The sequence below is a fragment of the Falco cherrug genome, chromosome 9, assembly GCF_023634085.1.
Source record: "Falco cherrug isolate bFalChe1 chromosome 9, bFalChe1.pri, whole genome shotgun sequence".
NCBI classification, from domain to species: Eukaryota; Metazoa; Chordata; class Aves; order Falconiformes; family Falconidae; genus Falco; species Falco cherrug.
Genome location: NC_073705.1, coordinates 18,517,868 through 18,542,244, shown reverse-complemented (window position 1 = coordinate 18,542,244; position 24,377 = coordinate 18,517,868). Strand labels below are relative to the sequence as shown.

Here is a 24,377-nt window from a genome sequence, read left to right as displayed (position 1 = left end):
ATGATCTTCCAGACAGTACTGGGGGTTAATGCCTTGTGTTTTCAACCCATTTATCACACTAGGAAGTTTTATACGCATTTGGTGCAGGCAAAACCAACTGCACAATCTAGGGAAAAGGGAAAGCAACTATCTCCTGGTGTTCCTTTATAGCAACTTTGCTTGCAGTTCTCTGCAGAGATGATTTTCTACTACAATCACAGCTGTGTTTCAGGTTTTTTCCCCCTACCAGGCTCTAGGTTTATTCAGTAGAAAAAATTATTTTGGTCCAATGTGAAATATGTTTTCTGTAGGATTTCTGCTTTACAAAGAAGATGAAAGGCATGTGCATCTTTGAGTAATCAGTAAAATGAGATATGCTCCCTTCATCCTAGAACCAGAACCAAACTGGGTATGGGGAGTGGGAAACAGAGAGTCACCTCATAATGAACAGGAGCTAAAGAAGGGGAGTAATTTGCATATGCAAAGCTGCACCAAGTGCAGGCAATCAACCCTATTTCTGTCAGGAGTCAGGAAATTAGTTTCCTTGCTATTTGATTCTGCTGGGTTTCCCATACACATCACACAGCTACCTCCTAGAATTCTGTAAATAGCTTTCTAGACTTTGTGGTTTTCCTACTACATCTTGCTTCATGCATACAATTATTTTTCTTCTGTGCTTTCTGATGTATTATTTGAATGCCCGGCATTTTAGGAATTCTATATGAGAACGCAGAGGACACTGGGTTGAATGATGGAGTGAGGAGGAGGCAGAAGAGGGATTTAAACAGAGCAAGACCCAAGAGAGCCTTAGAGGCATTACTGATAAACAGGATACTGAGAAGGTTTTATGAATTGCATTAAAATGCAATAAAGGATGAAGGGGAACAGCATGTTGATTTGAACAGAGAGGAGGAAGATGAGAGGCACCTATGGAGGGCCTGGTCTTCCTGGGAACTGAGGCAGTGACTGCAGAAGGCCTGAGGAGCAACCTTTTCCTTTCCCTCTCCAAGGGGCTGGTGGCAGTGCTATCTGAGACTCTGCCCTCTGGGCCTTTGGCTATTAATAACCACAGGATGCCTGTGTGAGCAGCCTTCAGGAGTCAAATTCACAGCACTTCGCATCAGCACTTTGTGCTGGGCAGAACTTGCGGGCGCGCAGGCACCCTGGGTGAGCTGGGCTGCTGGACAAGGCTCCCCAGCAGCACCCAGAGACAGGCTGGGAGGAAGCAGCCCACTGCCGAGCTCTGAGGCAGGCGCTTGAGCTGGTCTGAGCCTGGCACTGCAAGCTTGAGGTGAGTTGACCGGGCAGTTTAGAGCAGGTGCTGGAGAGGGAAAAGACTGGTTTGCTTTGCAGCAAAACCAAGGAAATGACTGCTGCAAAGACTGATGCAGAAGAAGACAGGAACTGAACCGAGGGATATAGCTCAGGGGAGACAAGGATGATTGTGGCCCTGGCTTTACGTATGGGATAGTGGGGAGGATGGGGACTGAGGCTCCAGCAGCCTCCCTGCAGTGGGGTAGCTGAAGGAGCAGTAGTCCCAGAGTAGCCCTGGACTCTGTCCATAGTGAAAGACTGCTGCCCCTTTCCTTATGCTAGACCAATTGCATGCAGCAGGTTCTCCACTCCCCAATCCTGCTGGATTAATAAAGGAAGACAGCTGAATGGGATGGACTTGCCCTTCTTGCTCCTTGAGAATGGGTGTGTTAGAGGAGCACAGTGCCCCACCAGGGCCAGCCCTTTCCGCCTTGCCCCAGGGAGTCCATGTTTGAGGCATATAGATGATTTCCCTCTGTTTTGCCAGTCTTATGACCCATCAGATGGGCCATAACTTCCCACCCCCCCTGCCTTCTGGCAGCATCACCCCTTTCCTGTCAAGCAGGGCCTGCTTCTTTTATATAGCCAAGCAGATGTCCGGCTGCTTGAGGAGAATGTGCAGTGCATGCTTTATGGCTGCACCTGCTCACGCTTGCTTTGGGAATACACCAGGATGGGCTCTTCTATGACGTGAACTACATAGGCAGCATCTCAATAAAAAGAAAAGCTTGGAAATCTGAAAGAAAAACTAATCCAAGAGAGTATCTGCCAATGTGGTTGAAGCTGGTTTGCTGTGGCTGGGCTTCTTTTAGAGTTATGTCCACCTCATCACATGAAAATCATGTTGCAAAAGGAGCAACAGTGGAATAAAACTGCAAAATACATAGGAGATAAAAATGTCTTGATCACAACAAGGACTGTGTACACACTTGTAGCTGTTTGCTTGATAGTTTTAAAATATAACCCACAGTTCAATGTTTTCAGTTCTGAAATTTTAAGCAACTAAAGCGCAACAATCACAAGGACAGAGGAAGTTAGTTATCGCTACTGCTGCAGCCAATGGGTCTTTGCTCATTTTTCTTTGTATTGTATCAGGTGAGGATCTGTCCCCCTATATGGTGTGTTGTTTGGGCATGGACAGGGATGAGGTGAAAGCAAAACATTTACTCTACTTACATTATGTGTGATAACCCCCAAGAAGGACTCTGAGAAGCTGCCTGAAGTGGAATTGCTGAGATTTCTCCTAATTTTCCAAGACTTTGCAGTACAGATCTCTCATCCTAGCTGGGGACAGAGATGGGGAACACTGTACCAGAAGAAGTCTCCCTCCTCCCCTCCTGCCCCTCCAAAATTATATGGTATAAGATCAATACATAAGATACAGGTGCAACTGACTTCAAACAAATTGGGTGGACAACTTTTCTTTTAACAAATTGCCTCTGCCTTCTTCCTCCAGCCTTTCTGTAACAAAACAGTAGCAGTAATAAAAGACGGAATTACTTAGGGTTTTGGGTTGGGTTTTTTTCCCCACGCCCCGAACTTGCAGCCTAGTGGTTTTATGAATACCTATTCTAATTCTACTAGGACTATCTAAATATCCAAACCAAACCTGCACATCATTCAAAATGCTCCCTAATAACTCATGGACAGACCTAAAATTTTTATACAAAAATACATATTACCTTCTAATGATAACTGCATGGTATTGTAATACAGTATGATAAGAGAAAATTTTCAAACTGATATTCTGTTACTGCAGCACAAGATGGTAAGAGTACTACTGTGGCACATAGGGGTGCTGGGAAACTGCCATATTGCAATTAAAATGCCTGTTTTGGATGACAATGCTATATGGCACCTTGGCAATGCTTCTGCTGTGATCTGCTGCCGTGTTCTGTGTCATAACGCTAAGTCTCCAGAGAACACCACAATGGCCTGCTGATATTCTGTATGGGATGATGCCACTCACTAGCTCCTTCACATGGAAGGGATAGAGAAGAACCTGTGTGTGAAATAAAGGCTGTGTAACTCTTAACTGTAGATGGCAACTAAAAGAGAGGCAAGAAATACCTTTCCAGTGTTTCATTCTCCATTTCCTTGTGTGTTTAGAGCAAAGCAGAGAACCCTTTGTGGGAATGCCCCTTGCAGGGACTCCTGCTCCTGTTAAAAGGAAAAAGTCCACTAAACTCATTGGGAAGCTGACACACGAAGGTAAGATATGCAAAACTGCACACAAAACTGTTTGGATTTCAACCCGAATTTCAGCCTTTAAAATTTCACACCCTATCTGACCAAATTCCCACAGCAAGACATACAGTGAACATACCAGGAGGCAGAGCCACAAATATTGCTAAAGCTCAGCCTTCAACCACATTACATATTCTAATTTACTGTTTAAAAGCATTGCACACACACTCAGGTCAAATCCTGACCTAGATTACACTTTGTAAACCCATGTTCCCCTGCAGTATTAATTTGGATGCACACCAGTATGAATGGGAAGAAAACATGATCTTTTACGGTTATCAATATTGCAGTGCCTAGTTATATTCTATGTTGTTCTCTCTCTTATAACCTTTGTCTCTAATTTGTTTTTCTCCATACAAGATAATTCCTTTGATTCCAGCACTCATCAGTTGAAAAAGTCAAAGTCTCTTAGAGGGGGTTATTCAGCAGGTATAACTTGGGACTTTTTCTTTCTACAGAGTATCTATGCATTGGGTAGGGTGACTTTTAATTAACTGTGATATCCTTTTTACTTCTGACAGCATGAGGAAGGTTTTTAGAGGTTTTGAACAGTAATAATTCAGCGCTGTCCCTTTTTCAGCCTCCAAAAAGGGCTGTAGAAACTTTTTTGCTGAGGTTCAAGTATCTATTTTTCTGTTTGTTCCTAATCTTTTATTCAAGTAAACAAGCAAGTAAACCCCCAATTTTCAGTTAAAGGGCATTTCTTCCTGTGCTAGGAAATAGTGCTATATATTAGCTTGCATAAAAAAAATACAATTTCTTCAGAGAATGTCTAATAAAATGAAAGGGCTTATACAAATTTTATACCAGTTTAAGGATGAAGATTCATTCTGTGTTGTAAATGAGATGTAGACGTGGTAAGTGCTCTTAACCTTGCTTAACACAGAAAAAAGAAAGCCTAGGAAAAGTTGCTTGTTTCTGAATGAAAAGCTTTAATTGCATTTCTGCAAGATCACTGAAAATGTTTGAATCCATTGCTTTGATGGACAGTTGGTGGTACCACATTAAACGGAAAAGGACTTACCGAGTAGCCAGTGTATTAAGACTTCAAGAGAACTTCAACTACTTTTCCCTTTAAAAAAACTCCTTAAAACAAACAAACAAACAGATATAATAAAATGGAATCTTGCCATGGTTTCAGGACAATATTTAAACCACAGCACACCACAGTCGTCTTTATTTATTATATGTCAGCCCAGTCCAAAGAGCTGACTGCCACTCACCTAATTCCAGAGAAGGGAAGGCAAGCGTAGGGCAGTAACCAGAAAAGGTAGTGATGCATTTTGAGGCAGTACCAAGGAATCCTGCTGCACTGACTGAGGTGCTTCAGATGTGGGACACATGCAACCAGCCCCACCCTTATGCAACTATTCTCTGCGCAGATCTGCCTGGAAATCCAGAATAAATTCCACCCATCTATATCCAAAGGGTTATCGATGTAAAAGTTTGGTGCCTAGGTTATTTCCTAAAAACTTAATTTAGAAGAGAATTTGGCAGTTTAGAAGTCACTACTGATGCTGGGAAGCAATGGACAAGAGACTTGGACCAAAGCACTTCCTAAAGCATCTCATTTCATATGTTTTGTAGTCATGCCACAAGAGGTGTCGAAGCTGAACTTGGGGAAGAAGATCAGCATCCCCAGAGATGTGATGCTAGAAGAGCTTTCTCTCCTCACAAACAAAGGATCCAAGATGTTCAAATTACGTCAGCTGAGGGTGGAGAAGTTCATTTATGAGAATAACCCTGATGCCTTCACCGACAACTCTGTGGTAGGTTGGAGATGAAAAGTTACTCCATGCACCCAGGGGTAACAGAAATGTGAGTGTGCCCAAGCTCTCCTCTGTATGTGCATGGTCTGGGGAATCTAACAGCAAAGTAGTGCAGGAAAAAGCCAAAATTATATAAACACATAAGTTTTATTTCCTGTTGGCAGCAGCATTAGTTTCCTTTGGCAAATACTTGGTATCACACATGCAGAAGCATGAGAAAATTCGGCACTGAGTGATGAGGGAAGACTGCATGTTTGGCAGGTGTTCAGAGCTGCACAGGGCAGGACTAATTGGTTTTTTATCTGTTCCATTTCTTCTTTGCAAGATGGAAATGATCCATCCAGGTCTGACTTCAGCTCCAGTAGGTACAGTTCTCTTTTTAGCCTAGGATATGCTTTTACGTTTCCTGCTGGGCAGAAAACTCTGCTCATTTCTGCAAGAGGTTCCATAAATGAAAATTCAGACAGGAACATCTACCCTGACACTGCAATACCTTCAGTTTATTTACTAGAAGCTATATTTGTTTTCTTCTAAAGTATTTTCCTATCAGTTATGATGAATAAATTCAGACATTCTTTTTTTAACTTTTCCCATGAGGTAGTACTGTTGTTTAATCTTTGAACTTCTTTCCACAGTTAGTTGCTGGTGTAAAGTCTTCTGAAGTTACTTAAACTTTTGCAAATTAAAATCTCCTTTCACATGATTGTCAGCAGTTCAGTAAAACAAATAGAAAATGTTTCAGGTTCATATGCATTTTGATGTAGCATTTCATCTTCTGATGTTCTTCAAAAGTTATTTGGTGTCATTTTATGCCTTCATGGCATCTATGAGGAAACTCAAGCAAAATAATGTAAGTCAAGCTGAAGAAAATATTCTGCCAAACAAAAACACACTATGTTTTAGCCCTCTTATGTTTTCAAAAGCAGCAATAAGTAAATCTTTGCAGTTCAGTTCTGAAAATGACAATTTGGGAAGAAGGATGTGGAAAGATGCCTGGAAAAAAAAAAGGTCATTAAAATTACAACAGTAGGTCAGATCACAGATCTGAGATGACAGACCAGAGATACAGCAAGCATATCCAGTGTTGTTAGACTTCAGGCAGTTTCTTCATCTCTGTGCTTTAGGTAGTTCATCTCTTCACTGAGCTATCTCCTAGAAAGGATGTGACAACGAATGCTGTGTTGAACTTTGGACTCTTCAGATGAAAATTCTAGAGAAATGCAAGCTGTTTTTATAAATGCTCAGCAATCTCAGAGCTTCTAAAACATACAAGGGCCAAGTTCGTATGTCAGAGTCTGCTGCAGTGAGGAGGAGTGAGAAAATAATAAGGTGGGGGAATAAACAGGCTGAAGTCCAAACTTTCAAAATTTTGAGAGTGTCACTTAAGGGTGTTCAATCATAGAAATTCAAAGCGAATGAGCTGTGACAAACTAGACATGCACAGAGTCCCTCCAAGATTGACATTACAGAGGCTGATTACAATTGCTTCTTTTTTGTTAGCTGTTTTTCTTACTTCGTTTATTCATCCATGCCTGACTTTCTCTCCATACCCTTTCTGTAGTGAATCTCTCCTTCTGTAAGAACATCCCTGCTACCAAGCTCTTTGAGCAAAACTGTAAGATACTGTGCTGTGGAGAAATTTATTTGGGGCTTATACTAGACCCTAACAAGCCTAGCATTTTCTTTATGGCTTTGCTATATGAGAACAATGGCATGGTCTCCAAACGGCAGCTGGTACTCTGCTTTAAAATCCTCCACGGTACAGATAACAAATGTCCATTGGTCAGTGCGGGAAGAGTTCGGTCTGCCCTAGAGCCCTCGCTCAGGGCTAGCTTAGCAGGATCACAAACACAATTGTTAACATTTGCTGGCTGCCCTGTGTGCTCTGTGCAAGGACTCTGCCAGGCTGCATCCACTGCTTCCATGGATAACTGCTCTCATCACCACAGCCCGCATGAGTTAGCACCTTTGCTGGCACTCAGAGCAGTGAGAAGAAAAGCAGAGTGACCACAGCAACAGAGCCATTCTCTCGGAAAGCGGGTTACTCTTGGACAGGTAAAGCCAACAGATCTGTGGCTCACTGTTATCTTCCAGACCTTCTGCACAATACCTGACCTTAGCACCAAATAACTTTCATCAAAAGCCCTTTTGACTGCAATATTTTATTAGCTTTCTGTTTCTTTCCTTTCTTGCTCCTGTCTCTGCTCAAAGGCAGATGAAGAAAACAAGGCTTAAAGAAAAAAGGAAATGTGGGAAGAAGATAATGGCAAAGAATTCCTACTCCTACTTCCATTTACTTCCCCCTCTCATTTAATTTTTACATCCTTTGCTCATCATCCCAAAGAAGTCTTTGTGCCTTTAAGGCTGTGGGACAGTAATGGGATTTAAAGCTGGTGGTGTGTTTTCTGCTTTTACACCATAGATTTCTTAACTGTCTTAGAATATTCTCAGGACACACTTAGCAAAGCAGGGCAAGAAAGGTCTGGGATGGAGTACAGATTGTTTCTTTCCCCTCCCAAAAAGTTTAACAGCAAGGTAATGTAATATAAAAACACAGAAAGAGAAAGGTTATTAAAAATAAATCCAAACCATGTAAGGGGTCCCAGAATAGCCCGTGCTGTAGCTATCAACCACACAAGGGAGAAGATCTCGGCAGTCACGTGTCATCAATCCACCCTCCTGCTTCTCTCCTCCTCCTCCTCCAGCCAAACCACCACACTGAACAATCAGATCACTCTCCTTACTTTTAGTGGAGAAAACATATATTCTGTGTGTGCATGAATATCAGACATCTTCATGCAAAAGTGAACACCTGCCACTATCACTGCTGCAGCTCCATCCACAGTCAAAAAGACTGACCATTCCCAATATGAGCAAAACGAAATGCACTCCCTACTGTATAGCTGTTTTCAATACTGTGATCCTCTTCTCTTGCAAATATACAGTACAAGGGTATGTTTTTAGTGAGGGCCGAGTCTGACACTTGTAGCACAGTGATATCCTGCCAAACAGGGAGAGTTCATGTGACATCCTCCTTGTTTAGTGCTGTGCTGGAGAAGCTGGGCTCTGTAGAGCCCTGTCTAGTAAATCAGAAGAAGGATTTATTTTTCTCAGCCCAGGCTGTGCCACTGTGTCATGGGAATTGTGGTTCTCTCCATGTCTCGGAGGGTATTATCAACCTCACTGTGGAGCTGCAGAATGCAATTTGCTACCTGCAGAATTGCTACTGACTAAAGACCACAATGAAACCCTGTCTTGCTATGTGCTCTATTACTGTAGCATCTGACCAATGATACCATGAGGGAATTTACTATATTTTTTAATGGTGAAAATGAACCGTGGGGAAGATTAACAAATCACCCAGAATCATAGAAAGAGTCTCAGTCTTATCTCTGGGTCTCCTAAATCCCACTTCACTGTTCAGCAATTAATAAATCAGCAATTCACAGACCTTTTCTCTACTTCGTAACGCTAAATCTGTTTGGCCTCAAACACATCTAGGTAATGCAAAACTATGTTTCTTAGCCTTACAGCCCCACTCATTATTGCCCTAACTCTTTTCAAGGTCCCACCTCCGCTTGGCAACTTCTGTGTAACACCTTCTTACTATCATCAAGCGGAAACTGAAAACAAAGCCATAGTTACACTTTTTGTGTGTTGCTGTTATGCTGTTTTTCTTCCAGTGAGGATCCTTAAAAATAGTCTCTCTGCTAGTAATAACCTGTGACCTGATTTGGATTTACATGTTTGGATTTACATGCAGGAGACAGTTTATAGAAAGACTTAATTTGTCTCCTTTTTTTTTTTTTTTTCCCCCCCTCTTTCTGCTTTACCTACCACATCTTAAATGAAAACCATTACGAAGGTGGAATAACCAATATCTGAGCAGACAATTATCAGCAGTAGTACATCAAAAAAACCCCAGACCCACAAAGGAAAAAAAAACCACCTTGACACTTTCTCAGATTCACCCACAAGTTAAAATAAATGCAGTTTCCACATCTTGGCAATGCTTGTATGAAAACGAGCTGAACATGTGTTGGCGAGTAATTTCTGCTGGACTTCAGGCCAAGAGGTCTCTTCAGAAAAGTTAATATACCAATTGCAAAACAGAACTTAAGTGAAAAAGGGTTAAAGAATTGGGTTACTCTTCTCCTGGATAGTTGGCAGGAGTTACCCTGTATTCCTTTTGCTGCTGAACAAGAACTCAGAGGACTAAGCAGAAATGGCAAGAAGAAAATGGAAGTGGTTATGTTACACCACCAAAAGTGGTGCTTCAGAGTGGACAGAAGTATACAACCAACCTGCCTCAGAGATTTTAACCTGCTAAGTAGCCAGACGTGATTCAGTGTGTGAAGGAAAGCATAAGGACAGAGGAAGAGAGATGTTATCATGCAGCTACTTGGTTAAATGCACAAGCACGCACTTATGGCTCTGTCTGCCTGTTAATATGCTTAGAAGAATGCCAGTCAAGATCACTGGACGTAGGGTTAAATGGAAAATGGTAGGAAAAGCATTCTTTCTAGGAAGTCTGCTCTGCAGGGGATATTAAACCTCTTGAACAAATGTTACAGGATAACTGCAAGCTGAGATACAAGAGAGGCTCAGGTTATGACCTAAGTGAAGTGAGCCAGCTGAGATGTACTTGTCTAACAAAATGAGCCTTGCTGTGCTGGAGTTGGATTGGTGCAGATGACCTAGATGTCCTGACTATACTCAAAGCTGTATAGGAGCGAACAATAAGTCTGATGCCTTCTTACTCAAGAAGTAACTGATGTGGAAACAGCAGAATGACAGAGAGGAAGAGCCTTTTATTTTTCATGGCAGTTTGTTGGAGCACTATGAGAAAACTGGACCAAAATTTTGAAACTCAGTTTCTTTCATTCACAAAGAAAATGTGGCAAGGATGATCTAAAATATACAAGTAAGAAATAAATAATTTTGGGTAGTATTAGATAAAAATTCCCATTATTTAGATGGGTAAATTCAGGCACAGAGGTGAAAAATAATTTGCCTAAGATTAAACAGCAAGTCAGAAGTACATGTCAAAACACAAAGCAGGAGCTCAGCCTGCTGTGCCTCTTGGGGGAGCCTGTTCAAAAAAAATTAAGACACTGTAACAGCTGAGGTTACTTTTTATTATCATCCCTTTTTTTAAAGTGAATCATAGGTTTAAGGCAATGCAACTGCAAATTAAGGATGGAGGCACACACTTGGATAAAAACAGCAGGCAGTCTAGGAGTCTCCAAGTGTCTGAATTTTAAATCTCCCATCCCACCATGAAGGAGCGTTTGAGTGGCTGCCACTGAGAGGACACAGTCACAGTAACTTCAGAAGTGTTAGTAACCACATAGGCATCAAACCTTTGGGAAGCTCTTTATCAGTGAGGTGGAAATAGAAACACATTTGGTGGCCTCAATCATTCTCTTTAGGGCACAGCAAGGAGCTGACGGGGAGCACACAGTGTCTCCTCCTGGGGACTGCCTGCAGTGACGTCAAGGGCCTTGAGGTACTTAGAGATCTCAGCTCCATTAGTTGGATCATCTTTCATTATCTATTTTTCATGAGACACATGCAGTAGCTCTAAAGAATTTAGAATTCACCCATCTAGGCACTCAGACTGTAGGATCAGGCTCTTGCCAGCACTAAGGACTTCAAAGACATGAGCCCAATTTTTTTAGCTAGCCCAGGGGACTACGCATCACATGAACTTGTCACAAATGTTCTCTTGTTAGACTGGATTTAGGAACAGCAAGGGACTGATAACATCCACTACCTCCAGCAACACACAGGCAGCGCAGACTCTACCACGGAGGAGCAGTGTTATTTGCCCCCAGAGTGAACAAGGGAAGGTTAGCAGCCTTCGCATTTGACACTCCTGAGTTTCTCTCCTAGGACTTCCACCCCCAGGGTCAACCAGCCCTAACGAAGAGGTTGGCTTTGTGATGTGAATACGCATATATATAAAAGCCCCACATGCTGTCAGCAGTGGCCCAAGAACATGCATTCCCCTCAAGTGTAAGGTGTATTTCACTCTGAACATCTGGGCCAGAGGCATGCTGTAAGTACCAGAGACAAAGCTGCACCCACCCAGCTTTGACTACCTCGAGACTGCTGGCTGAGGCTGCCGTTCCCGAGCTCCACTGTCTTAGAATCAGCTCATTTAAATCCGAGGTTCAAGACTTCACAAAGATGAATTTGCCTTTGCCTCCTGTTAATTTGAGCGAAGACAATATATTGTGGTGTCCAAAACTAATGAGAATTGTATTTTTATTCTAGCTGGTGAGTAGTCTGGGATATTGCATGGAAAATAGGTCTTCCCTATCTGAATGGAGATGTCTGCTGAACATAGGATGTTTTCCCACTGGGTCCACGAAGAATCATGAACTAGCCTGGGACAAAACTAATTTCATTTGCAGCTAAGTAAGATTTAGGTGTGGCTTTCCTGAGGCAGACACGTTTCAGAGAAATTTCACTCCTGCTTAGTGATAATACCGCAATTTAAAGTAATACCAGATGACAATGATGCCCCTTCTTGGTCACATTGAATACTGCTATGCACAAAATCAAACCAGCCCTTTTTATTGTAGCTCATGTTATGCTGATGTTTTGTGACCTTTTTTCTTTTTGCAAGAGAGTGCATGTAAGTAACCAGAGGAAAAGAGAAATAAGGATTTAATTCTCAGGAAGGGCACACTGTATGGGTGAAACCTGAAGGCAAACAGATGGAAATCCTATTTTGAAATTACTGAGCAAATCAGTAGAAGCATTAACCTTGCATATATATATTTTAACATTTTGAGAATAACCTCATTCTGACCCCTAGCCCTCAAAATACCCTTTTTTCAGTTTGCCTTTTTACAGCTGCTGAGCTCCCATGCATAACTGAACAGATTGCCCTGCTAGCTCCTGTGTACAGCTTAATGCTCACAATCCTCTCCCCTCTCAGTGCTTCCTGACATTCAGCGGAACATTATCTTCTCTGTTCCTAAAAAGGGAATTCCCCACAGCTAGGAGAAGGACAGGCAGTCCCTAAAGACCCTGGGGGCACCAGCTCTGCCACTTCAGCCTGCAGCTGGCTGCCTGCCTGGGTTGCAGCCTGGTGACCTGCTGTGAAACCCTGGACACTGTTTCTGGAGACACAGGGAGTAGAGGGTTAGATAATTCTGCCTTGAGCCTTGTGGGGTTTTCACTTCTCATCTATTTTTAGCTGATCTAACAGCTGGCCTTGGAAGCCTGTTTACAGCCTGCAAATTTTTGCTAAACTGTACTAGGTGTAAGAGCCCTGAGAAATCCTTAACCCTTTGAGAGCCAGCTCTAAGGTTGGCCCTCTTGTCTACCAATGACTGCCTGAGGTCAGTCATACAAGCAGAATTGCAGCATGAGGAACCACAGATTCCTTCACTTCAGCTGTATTTGTTACATCTTTGGGCATCTGTAGCTGGTCCCCTAGTCCAACAGGAATAAGCCAGGTTACTTGCATTATGCAGCTGTGTGGGCTGTAATACACGAGAGACTTTTTTTTTTATCTGATCGGAGTCAAGCTTTGATCTCACCTACAATCAATACATAAAACATTTTTCCGAATATAGCAGTTTCTGTTCCACACAACTATTTATTAAAATTGCTGTGTGCAAAGACTGGACCTTGTGCTGGCACTACAGGGTCTATAAAACCTGCACAGACTGTTTGCTCTTTCAGCATGTGGTGTGCAGATTGTGCTGTCTAGCCTGGACTGGGGAGAGCGGATGGCCTGGAAAATAAGACCAACTTGATTTTTCTGACAGATACAGATTTCTTTCTTGCCTTGTTGCTGGTTAGATTCAGTTCATTAATGCACATATTGCTACAAACAAACTCTTCCTTTTTATCATTTTCCTCTTGTGGTCTCCAGGAAGTCTTTCATATTTTCCTAGGCTGCTATCTCTTCAGTCTTTCTCAACGTGCAAACACCCCTCTTCGTGCAGACCTTCATATGTACGGGAAACAGACATACAGGCAGTCATCTTCCAGGCTTTCATGTTGTCACAGGTACCTTGTTGTTCTGGTGCCCTGTAACACTTAGCTCCCACACTATAACTGAGCTGACTTTGCTGGGCTATCTTAACATTGACATAAAAACACTTCCTATTTCTTGTCCAGCTTGCTTTCCCACAGGTTGGCCAATGTATCTCTGTCTGGACCTTTACCTGCTCTGGCAAAAGCTGTACTTCCTTTCCCTTCCTCCTGTATTCATACTTATCACTTTTGGGGACAATACACAGATCCCCTTCTGAGGTATCCATTAAAAGGTGTGCTTCCATTGCCCTTGCTGCTGTTCTACAACTGCTCCTGTACTGAATATAGAGAATAACTCGCATGAAGTTCTGCCACTGGTTTTGTAACTGAGACACAAAAGTGGTCAGATCACAGAGACTTGGAAGTTCACGTTCTGGGACCTAACCCTGCACATATGAATGGACCATGTCCTGTAACAGGGATTCCTACTCTCTTTTCTCGTGCCCTAGGATCACTTTCAGAAGTTCATCCCACCAGGAGGACATTATGGGGAAGATACTCGTGGCTATGCCCACGGGCGGATGGTAGGAGGAGTGACAGCCGGGCAGCACGGCTCCAGTAAGCACCAGTATCCCACTGTTCCTCCTAGGCCTGGAAGCAAAGGAGGCCCTGGGGACCGAGAAGGGGAGCATGCTGGGGAATCGGCTGGAAGTGGTAGAGAAGGAGGCGACGGTACTGAGAAAGGCAAGTATCTCTCTGCAAGAAATAGCTAAAGATGTCAGAGCTCATGCCAACCTTACTCGTATGGACAAGTAAATTATTTGACTAGAACTTGAATTCTTCCAAACTAAGTCCCATTGCGAAGTTTAGAAAAGCTGAACTGCCTTTATCTTGATAGTTTTGTTTGCATGCTTCTGTGTTGCTCAATCATAGGCAAGAACCAGAAACACCTCCCTTGCCTGGACCATTCTTGTATGAGAATCAGCAGGTGAAATCATTCTTTTAACAGCCTCTAAGGGATTTTACAACAAAAAGAAAACTTGATTGGGAACCAGGAGCCACTGTCCTAAGTGACTGAATGAGTGACTTGTAAAATCCAAGGTTTTTCATTTACATTCTGGAAGAATGTGAATTTTACATCAAAATCAACTTTTACATTTCTGGGTATCCCTGTGAAAAAGAAGTCTGTGTATACTCTATCTTCTTATAGGAGATTTTTCTCCATTGTTACCCTATTCCTGTGTGTGGGGAGAAGGAGGATTAATATCATACCACAGCTTCTACTGCAGAGATGGATCTCAACTGCTTTTATTTTTCAACCCTAAGCAATTACTTTACTTCTAAACTACTTAGTTTAAGTCCTTCACAAAGAAAGATAGGGGTAATTGTTTTGTTGTTGTTTTTTTTTAATGAAAATGAGATTCTTGTACATGTCTGTGATTCTGTGAAACCAGGAAAGCCCAGGATTTGGCAAGGTTTGAAGAAAATCAGCAAGACAAAGAACGTGTGATAAAGAAGAAAGTTTCAGATAAGAATAATAGTGTTCAGTCTTTGCCACTTACTTCATAAGGATTTATGTTTTCTACACAAATTTTAGCACCTTGAAAGCACCAGAATATCTAACTCCATTAAACTATTATTCCCATCTGCCCTAATCAAGCTAAGCACAAGCCACTGCTCAGAAGTTTTAAAGTTTATGAAGGATAAGAATTTTAAAAGTGTGCTACATATCCAATGCTATTATTAGGAAGGTGGTGTTATACACAACAGAAACAAAAAAGAAAAAAAAAAAGAAAAAAAAAGGCACACAGAATGAAAACTCTTGTCTAAACTCATCTACTTAATGGAAGCATCCAGAAGCTAACCTAAAATTACTGGCAATCAAGTATCTGACTTAACAGCAAAGTGCAGCTCTGTCACTGACAGGTTTTTAACTTCCAGAGAGATACCCCATCATATTTCCAAACCGCTTTTAGCCATACTGAAGTGTTTCAGCCAGACTTATCTCTAACATCCTGGTTCAGGATGGGGAAGATGTGAATGTCTGTTCATGTAATCACAAAGAACATGACAATTTATGAAAATACTGAGACAAGGGAGATAGTACTTTTAGAACATTCAAGAATAGATTACTGTGGAAAAGGTTAGTAAAGATGGTTGTGGGTTCCCAAGGCCCTGAAATTTGATGGTTAAAGGTTTTTGGTCAGTTAGGGCCAACTTCCAAGTCTGTGCCTAGTTTTGGAGTTTACAATCAGGGCTTTGTTTGTTGCATCTGATGATGATAGTGAGGTTTATGTGGAGAGGCTGCGTCTGCTATGATCAGCCAGAAAAAGAGAGAAGTAAATTATGAAATTAGATAGCATTTTGCCTTTTATAAGGCTTCCCTTGAAGTAGTGAGAGATGACGGTGTAAGGACATTGGTTCTTGGGGTAAGAACTTTCTATTTGAGCAACCAGAGAGAATAATGAAAAATTAGCTTTAAAATATATGCTCTAATGCAAATGCATGGATGAGTGGCTCTAAGACTGTGGTACACCTGTTTTTGTGGATAAGGATTCAAGTGGTGTAAGACAGTCTTTTTAAAAAGAAATCTAACCATAAAATCTCAGACTTGATCTAGGATTTACAGAATCTGGAAAAAAAGCTGGTATCTCAACTTCAATAGCAGAATACAGAAAAGCAGTGTATTTGAAGCGTCGTCTAACTACAGCGTTTTACTTTTCTCTCTTTATAGATGGAAAGGCAGGAGGCAAAAAAATCACTGTATTTAAAACTTATATCTCCCCCTGGGAACGAGCAATGGGTATCAGCCCTGAGGACAAAAGTCAGCTCACAATTGACTTACTGTCATATAGTCCCAAAGCTGATTTCCCCCATTACAAGTCTTTTAACCGGTAAGTCTTCTTGGCTATTCAGTTCAGTTTATTTAGCAGGAGAAAACACAATAACTCTGGCCACAGTCCTCCTGTCTTGTGCAGTGTAAGTAAGTTTTAGTTGCATTTCGCTTAGCATAGTCTCCTGTGGATTAAATGTTTTGGAGGCCTACAAAGAGAATGTACATTAAGAGCTAGAGATTTTAATTCAACTTATGGACAGAAAAGCTATATAGCTGAGTAAGAGGACTTTAATTCTATTCCCTTTTCATTCTTGCCCCATTGATCAGGGAGATTTAGCTTGCCACTGTCTATTATTGCAGCCATTTAAAATTCAAGGCTTCAGGAAAAAACTTACGATCAGAAGCCATATACTTCACAGTACTTTGGATAAGAATCAGGGTATTTCTGCTGCTTCTGATAAGAACTGAAAGTTTTACAAATATTTCTAGGGCAGCAACAATTTTCTGTTAACCTCTCTGTATAATTTTGCCACCCACTTCCACAGCCTCAGGACATCGGTATCCAGGACCAACCCAAATCCCCCTCATTTCTGCAATAATGCAGCCTACCTCCTACATGTACAGGGTACCAACAGGTGTGAAAGGTGTATGGCTTGATGGAGATTGATGCAACAGGGGTGAAGGAAGTGCACAGGAGCAGAGAGGAGGGTGTTGGTTTAAAATCTTTCTTAGTACACAGGCAATGGATACACACATGTTCTTGGGAAGGATTTTTTGCCCAGTGAACTGCAACATGGTAGAATTTACAATCCTGATAACTTTGATTATTTATTTTGTCAGTCCTGCTGTTTACCTATGCTCTGTCTGCTAACTCCATGTATTCCTCTATGTCAGGACTGCCATGCCTTACGGGGGTTATGAGAAAGCAGCCAAACGGATGACCTTCAAAGTGCCTCAGTTTGATATTTGCCCTTTGCTTCCAGAATCTCTCATGATATATAATCAAAATTTCAGCAACAGACCCTCCTTCAACAGAACCCCAATACCTTGGATGCCTTCAGGAGATTCCTCCGAGTACCATACTGAGGTCAATGTGCCAAGGAGTGGTGAAACAGAAGAGCTGTAAATCCCCCCGCCAAGACCTTCCTTTTTTTCTCAGCTCTTTCTATTTGCAAGTTGATAGCAAGGAGCTGAAAAGTGCAACTCTAGTTCTGTCAGCCCTTCCTTGCTTTTTGCCCTTAGCCCAGACAAGTTCCTAGCAGGTTCTAAACTTATCTTTGCTGTGGTGTTAGTCCATACCAGAAACAGTTTGAGGGAAAGGAGCTTTTTATTCACCAGGGCATAAAAGGGCAAAACTAGGAAGTGTTTTTCTGTTTAGCAATGCTAAATGCTGCCTGTCTGCTCCATAATAAATCTGTTTTGTCATATATTAAAAAGTAGTAAAACACTAAGAGGAAGAAAAGCCTTTGTGTTTTCTCTTCAAGTAACGCTGCTGAATCAATTTGGGGATTAGCAATAACAAAAGTTTTGATCTCACAACTAGACTGTTAGCATGGGATGAAAGATTGGGGAGTGATGGGGATGGTCATTAGACAGGTATACATCAAGGTGGCTTGGATAAATACTGCAAAACTGATAGTGAAGAATGATGACTTTGAGAGGAAATGATACAGGTAACCATAACAGCATCAGAGATAAAACAGCAAGTCAGCATGTCAGTGTAACAGATCAAAGTATTTCACTGTCACCTAAGATTCCCCAGTTCTCCAGAGTATAAAATAGGTGATAGCTTAAGCAGGTGTTTTTTTCACACAGAGAGACCAAGAAGGCAATATGTTGGGAAGGAACAGAGGCATACCCAAGCGAGATGACTTGCCCATAGTTAGAGCAAGAAAGAAAGAAGCTTCAATTACAACAGAAGTAATTTGACATCCAACACAGTTCATTGCTTATCCAAATGCCCAGCATCAAAGTCTATTCCATTTCTTGTAACTGTTTTATTGATGCCACACATACAGGAAGAAAGGCAGGCATTGTGGAAAATCAATAAAGAACTTTATTTTTCTACATGAAGCACCTTCTGTTTCATGAACATCTGCACCCTGTAACATGACATGTAAGACTGGTGTTTCACTACCTAGCTCAGCCTGCATTGAGACCGGTTTGGAATTCCCTGTCCTGGTGCTTTGTTTAGATCAAAATTTCCTCTTACAAACAATGTGAAACAGCTTATTTACAGAGACAGCTGCTGTTGAAGTACTTTAAATTTAGGAGGTTTTCCTCCTTGTCTAGAAATCCCTGCAACCATATATTTGATTTTTATTCTGTTTGGATAGTTAAGAGCCTGATTTTATTACACTTCTCTAAAAGACTACTTGCCAGAGCTACCCGGAGATCTCTTAAAAATTGTGCTAATAATAACAAGCTACAGAAGTAATGAATAAGTAGTTTCCTGCTTAGCTGAATTGGCTAAAGAACTTTATTATATGTGTTATTAAATTATTAAGAAGTATCCATAACTCAGTTCTGCGACTAAACTTAAAAACATTAAGGTGATACTGTGATCTCCTGAAGAACATTTTAACAAAAATTTAAAAGGTTGTCTTTTGTGACATGTCCCTACAACGTATTTGAAGTCTGAGTTGAAAACAAATCCTTAGAAAAACTTTTTTAGTTTCTTTGGATAAAATGGATCCAGTTGAAAAAACATTTCCCACATTGATTTCCTTTTCTCATGCCTACATAAACACATGCAAATTTCACTGGTGAAAGATATTTAAATGGGAAATTCTCACCTTCTACTAAATTATTAGTTTATTCTGTATTTGATCTCTATCTGGAGATAAGGTTGCTGTGAGTTTTCCAACATTTTTAATTAATTTAGCTTTTTCAATCACATTGTAATTAAGAAGTAGGGATTTATTTTCCAGTTCTAAAAGCATTCTAATTACATTACAAGAATCCAGGCTAAAAAGAGAATGCCAGAATTTCAGAAAGACAAAGAAAATTTCAGAAAAAAACTAGGTGACACCAAACAAAATATTCTCCTACCAAATATATACCATTCATTGCCTCCGCTTTTCTAACATGGATTTTAGACACTTGCAATACAGAATTACATCATTTTTTGAAGTGAAATATATGATGCATTCGAAGTAAATATGTCAGGAGCAGTAGAAACAAGACAGTTTGGTACCTGGATGTCATGGTCTAGCAAGTGTTGCAGATCATGGGCCAGCTAAACTTGTCAAGGTGCAGAGAGGATGGGCTGCTCCCAGGAGGGGTGAGCCCCAGGCAAGCCCAGCACCAGCAGTGCCCTCACCAACCAGCACACAAACCCACCACCTCTAAGTGTGGCAGGCAGAGCTGAGTACTGGTAACAGGATCCATCAATCATCCCAGACACAGCAAGGGGATGAATCAGGCATGGTGGTCATCCAGGGAGTCTGGTCAGGAGAAAGGAGACGGGGCTGGAAAAAAGCTACACTGTGGGTCCAAAGTCCATCTAGGAGACAGGCTAGCTCCAGCACAGGAGTCAGGTCCACAAAGGAGACAAGAGTGCAGGCCAGCACCCCTACAACATAGCTCAATCAAGAACCCCAGGCCCAGGGACTGTGCTTAAACAGGGTTTATGGGCCATAAGTGGGGTGAAGGTCCCAGATGAGGTTGGTCAGGGCAGCTAAGATCTCTTGATGCACACAGGGCAATGATACCAAAATGTTTGAGAATTCCAATATAATCACAACAATTATTTGGGTTCTCCTGGAGCACAGGAAAAAAAAGACGACATAAAAAAGTCCTTAAACATGCAGGGAAAGGGAAGAAATACCGTGCAGAAAATAGCACAGTGCTCTCTGGTGGTGTAGTTTCGAAGTTCTCACATACAAGGAAGGCAGCATCATGCAGCAAGTAGGTCAAAGGACTGGGTATATACCCAAAACTCTCCCTGGTTCAAAATGTACTACTGGACAAGAGTTTTTGTCTGTGCACTCCATTACCTCAAACCCTAAATGGCGATAAAAAGTTGCAATGTCCTTGGAATTATTATGGTATCACTGCAAATTATTAATAGTATTGCTGTAATTAAGACTTGTAAACTAAGAGGATCCTTCAGTTTTGGTAAATTTGCTTAACGAAGCATATAGCTCTTCTTTTGCCAGCACCCCTTCAATCTCAAATCCTGTCAACCAGGACTTAGGTGCTTTTGTTTCTAGTACAAAATAAGAAATACAACACTACATATTGTAGAACACTTCAGACAACTACTGTCTTGCTGTTTACATAGCTTAAAGATACATGCTAGTTTAGTCATTATTCAAAGTGATGTTAAAAGTGAAAAAAATCAGCAATCCAAATATGTCTCAAAACTAATTAATTTCAGCGAGGCTTGCAGCTACTGAATCAGGGCAGAAGTTTGTCCAAAACTATCAAATATTTAAGAGGAAGTAAGTAACTGCTCCCGCTCTTTGTTTTCCTTGGGCTATGATGTAGACTCAGGGGAATCGCCTATGTCAGAGAATTATTTATATTGGGAATAAGAGGATTTTATAAGATTTAATTACAGTGGATTTCCGCTACATACTATGAGCTAAAGAATAGAAACTCAGTCATCTGCTTTTAAGCAGGATCATCATAGTTAGAGATAAAAAAGAACTAACAAATTATTGAGCTCATCCTCTTGTAAAGGCATGCTACAGTTCCCTCACAGAGGATGTACTGGATATTAATCTTATATTCCATGAAACAGCAACAAAAATCAATTTAATAGAGGGGGGCTGGCCCATGAAAAACAGATTGGATAGAATTTTGCTAAATTCAGGTCTTTCCTTCAGAACAAAAAAGTTCTTAGATTTTTAGTGTTTTACAGTGTTATTTTTAGGAATATTATTTTACAGTTTCCAAGCTTTGAAATGTTTCTTTCATGTCAGGCAACTTGTATGATAAAGAATCCTAGCCACACTGAAAATGCATAAAAAATAGCGCCAATTTTTAAATATAAAATAAAGGTGTTCAACAAAATCTCAGCAATATTATCCATAAATATGGACCCACATGTTTTAAAATCTTGCCTGAAGTTATAGCTGATGGCATAAATACTTGGCAGGTAGTAGCACAGTTGGTATGCTTCTCTGTGTTGCGCAGAAAATCCTCCATTTGGCTGCAATGCATTCCCTAATCAAAGGGTTTGCATCTCATAATGGTCTCTCATGTGAGCAGCTTGCCATTAGTGATGATGATATAATTCATAAAACTAACATCTGGGAATTACATTTTATGTTGTTATTGACAGAGCATTTAGAGGAGATGGTTTTGTCATTAGGCTTAGTGACTCTCTGAAATAAAATTTGGAACATTTTCAGGCTGTCAGGAGAATATGGGCTTTGGCTTGTTTGACTTTTTTTTTTTTAATCATACTATGACTTCATAAAATGTATTCACTTCTTTAATATAAGATGGCAGGCGCCAGACAGCCAAAAGCCCAAACACGATCATTCTGTTATTGAGCAAAGAAATCTGCATGTGGCTGTCCCTCCATGGGAAGTGCTGCGCAAGGCTTGAACATTCCCTGCACTTGAGGTTTTTTTTCCTGTCTAGCTGATCTGCAAGTATATGTACTCTTCCACTGAAGACTGCCACAGGTGCAATCAGCTGGCAAATGCCCCACTTCCAAAGGACTTGCCCTTGGCACAACAAACTGCTGTTAGCACTTCGCTGGCACCTTATGGGGTCTACCACTGCCCATCAGCAGCACATATGCTAATTTTTCTTGAATGAGTATTAGAAAAGTTCACAAGCCAGCCTGCTGGCTCGCAGCACATTCATACATTTATATGCAATCTCATCTATGCCCAAATCCTCAAACTGCAGGTTACAAACTAGTTTAGACAAGTTGCCTATTCTGTCTTGGAGATGTGCCTGACAAGGACCACAGATAATCAAGCAGAATTTGCAGACACATGCAGAAATAAGATGGCATACATTTTGTGGAACTCTACAACTTTTGCAAACTGCTGAGTCTGTGGGATTTGAGATACTACTAATCATATTCATGGCATCATATAGCTACTAGTAAAAGTCTCTTCAGCTAATGTAATTAATTAGTGCCTTTATGCTGTATCTCTTGCTCTCTATGTATTTAACACGCAGTAAGTGTCATGTCTCTGATGATCATTTGCTTGCAGTACAGCTTACATGATGCAAGTACTTGCTCAGATTTATGTGTTAATTAACACATGCAGTAAAGGGAAGAGAACTACATAAACCACTCTGAAGCAGTGCTCTTAAATGCAGCCTAAACTTTACTCAGCTTAATAAACAAATTCTCAAATATAAGCTCTTTGTTTAGTTTTCAATTATACTTTTTAGAAACACTATTTATATGAAAACTTTTAATGCAAATTTTCCCACTTTTTTAAGAAAACCTGCAATTTTTTTTTGTTTCATTTCATTTCGACCTTTTGTTTAACAACAAAAAACCACAAAATGTTTTGTGCAAAGAGTTCTAATTTCAAAAGTCTATTTTTAATTTAAAGAAAATTCCATATTATGTACTTTGAGGGAGAACTGACACAAATAAACTTGCAGATTGGAACCGCCACCCTTTAAAAAATAGGAAGAAGTTATAGGTATAGCTCTAGCCAGAGTTATAAAGAATATTTTCCTTTCAAAAATCCATAGTGAACAAATAAATGCATAAATAAGGTGAGATTAATTTATGGTTATAAGTTCTTCTTCCAGTGCCAAACCAAAATAGTTATTCTTCTTTGTTCTTCTAACAAGGCTTACTGAGAATTTTTTTTGGGAAATTTGGACAGGGAAGGCACAACCATACTACAAAAGGTTGACAAAGGTCTCAACTCTTGCAAGGCTCATGTTTTACTGGTGCTTCAAAACATCCCTCTACACAATAGGGTAAAATAAGGACTTTGCAGACTTGCCCTTTGTACTGGGGAAAGTTCCTGCCTTAAGCAACAATCTCATTATACATCATTCACTACAGGGAAAACTAAGTGGCCCTTGGCAGGAGGAACAAACGAATGAGAAACTTTCTGCTGGCCAGCCTAAGGACAACCTATGGGCCTTATTGCACAGGACCTCCCCTGCTCACAGATGCTATACAAATTCAATTACACTGAACAGTGCTTTAGTCAAACTCCACAGTGCCTGGCTTAGATGAGTAATTATTTCCATATTCTATTATAAAAACAGCTATACTTTGATGGGCCTGAAGCTAGCATAGATTCAGGGCTTCATTATATCTACTATCTCTAAATGCTTCTCTTTAATTATCTCTGGTCCCTAAGAGAGGCTTGAGGCCTTCTTCATTTGCTCTCTCTCCCAGTATGATTGGGTTGATTCCCAAAGCAAAAGACTGAAATGGGATGGGAAGTCACAAGTAAACAAGCATTCTTCCAAATGCACAAACTTTTTTTTAAATAATTATTATTTTAGTGGTGTTAGAAATGCCATATTAACAGCAGTGGCACAAACAATATTGCAAACACCTGTATATACAAACAGTATGCTTTAAGTGTTTGCTCTGGGCAGAACAAACAGTAGTCTCAGTCTTCCAGGCATACTCTATACATCTGGTATACCACGGACAGTATACCTGGTTTATCAGAAGCTGGTAATTCTGGCATACAGACATACATCTTTTAGATACAGAACATTATGTATCAACTCACTCCTCATACGAAAAAATGGGGCTCAACAACTGGATAAAAAGAAACTTCCTCCACAACTTACAGAGCTGATGGCACTCCTCTAAGGATTCTCACATGTTGGGAACACTGAAATATAAGGGTAGAAAACAAAGTATATTAGCCCTCACGTCTTCATGTTTCAATTTGAGTAATTAATTACGTTGGTTTTGCAGGGTGCTATCACTGAGATACCAATTGCTCATGGAAATGCCAGCCCCCCCCGTCATCTTGAGACTCTACACACGTGATCCTCAATTCATAGGAAAGGATCCATTTATTTCAGTGGGCTTGAAATGCGTTTCTTGGATATTACTAAAACCACTACCATGCCAAAGTTAGTATTTTTTACCAGCACTCTGCACTGGTGACTCAAAAATCCCGTAGTGCAATATGCAGCTGATGCAGTTCAGGGAACGTGAGCTTAGTATTTTTACACACTACTATTCAGAAAATCAAAACACAGATTTGTAGATCTTCTCCACATTTTCCCAGATCCTGAGATGGTCTAATTCATGCCTGAAGTACTTG

At 40.8% G+C, this 24,377-nt stretch overlaps 1 protein-coding gene across 2 annotated transcripts; it reads left to right on the top strand.

Annotated features, from left to right (window-relative positions):
• The first annotated feature begins 1,121 nt into the window (after positions 1-1,121).
• On the top strand, positions 1,122-17,588 carry MYOZ1 (myozenin 1). Of its 2 annotated transcripts, XM_055720757.1 has the most exons (6): positions 1,122-1,270; positions 3,403-3,504; positions 5,128-5,309; positions 13,817-14,051; positions 16,042-16,201; positions 17,038-17,588. In XM_055720757.1, the coding sequence occupies exons 2-6, from the start codon at positions 3,429-3,431 to the stop codon at positions 17,267-17,269; spliced, it is 885 nt and encodes a 294-aa protein (XP_055576732.1). In that variant the 5' UTR covers positions 1,122-1,270; positions 3,403-3,428; the 3' UTR covers positions 17,270-17,588. The 2 variants fall into 2 exon arrangements, with proteins under 2 accessions (XP_055576732.1, XP_055576733.1); XM_055720758.1 differs by lacking the exon at positions 3,403-3,504.
• Positions 17,589-24,377: the final 6,789 nt, after the last annotated feature.

What these genes read in the sequence shown, in the direction of transcription:
- MYOZ1 (XM_055720757.1), top strand. Translation starts at nt 3,429, where the DNA reads ATGCCCCTTGCAGGGACTCCTGCTCCTGTTAAAAGGAAAAAGTCCACT. An exon ending in TGGGAAGCTGACACACGAAG is followed by an intron (nt 3,505 to 5,127) that starts GTAAGATATGCA and finishes TATGTTTTGTAG; the next exon opens with TCATGCCACAAGAGGTGTCG. An exon ending in CATTACAAGTCTTTTAACCG is followed by an intron (nt 16,202 to 17,037) that starts GTAAGTCTTCTT and finishes CCTCTATGTCAG; the next exon opens with GACTGCCATGCCTTACGGGG.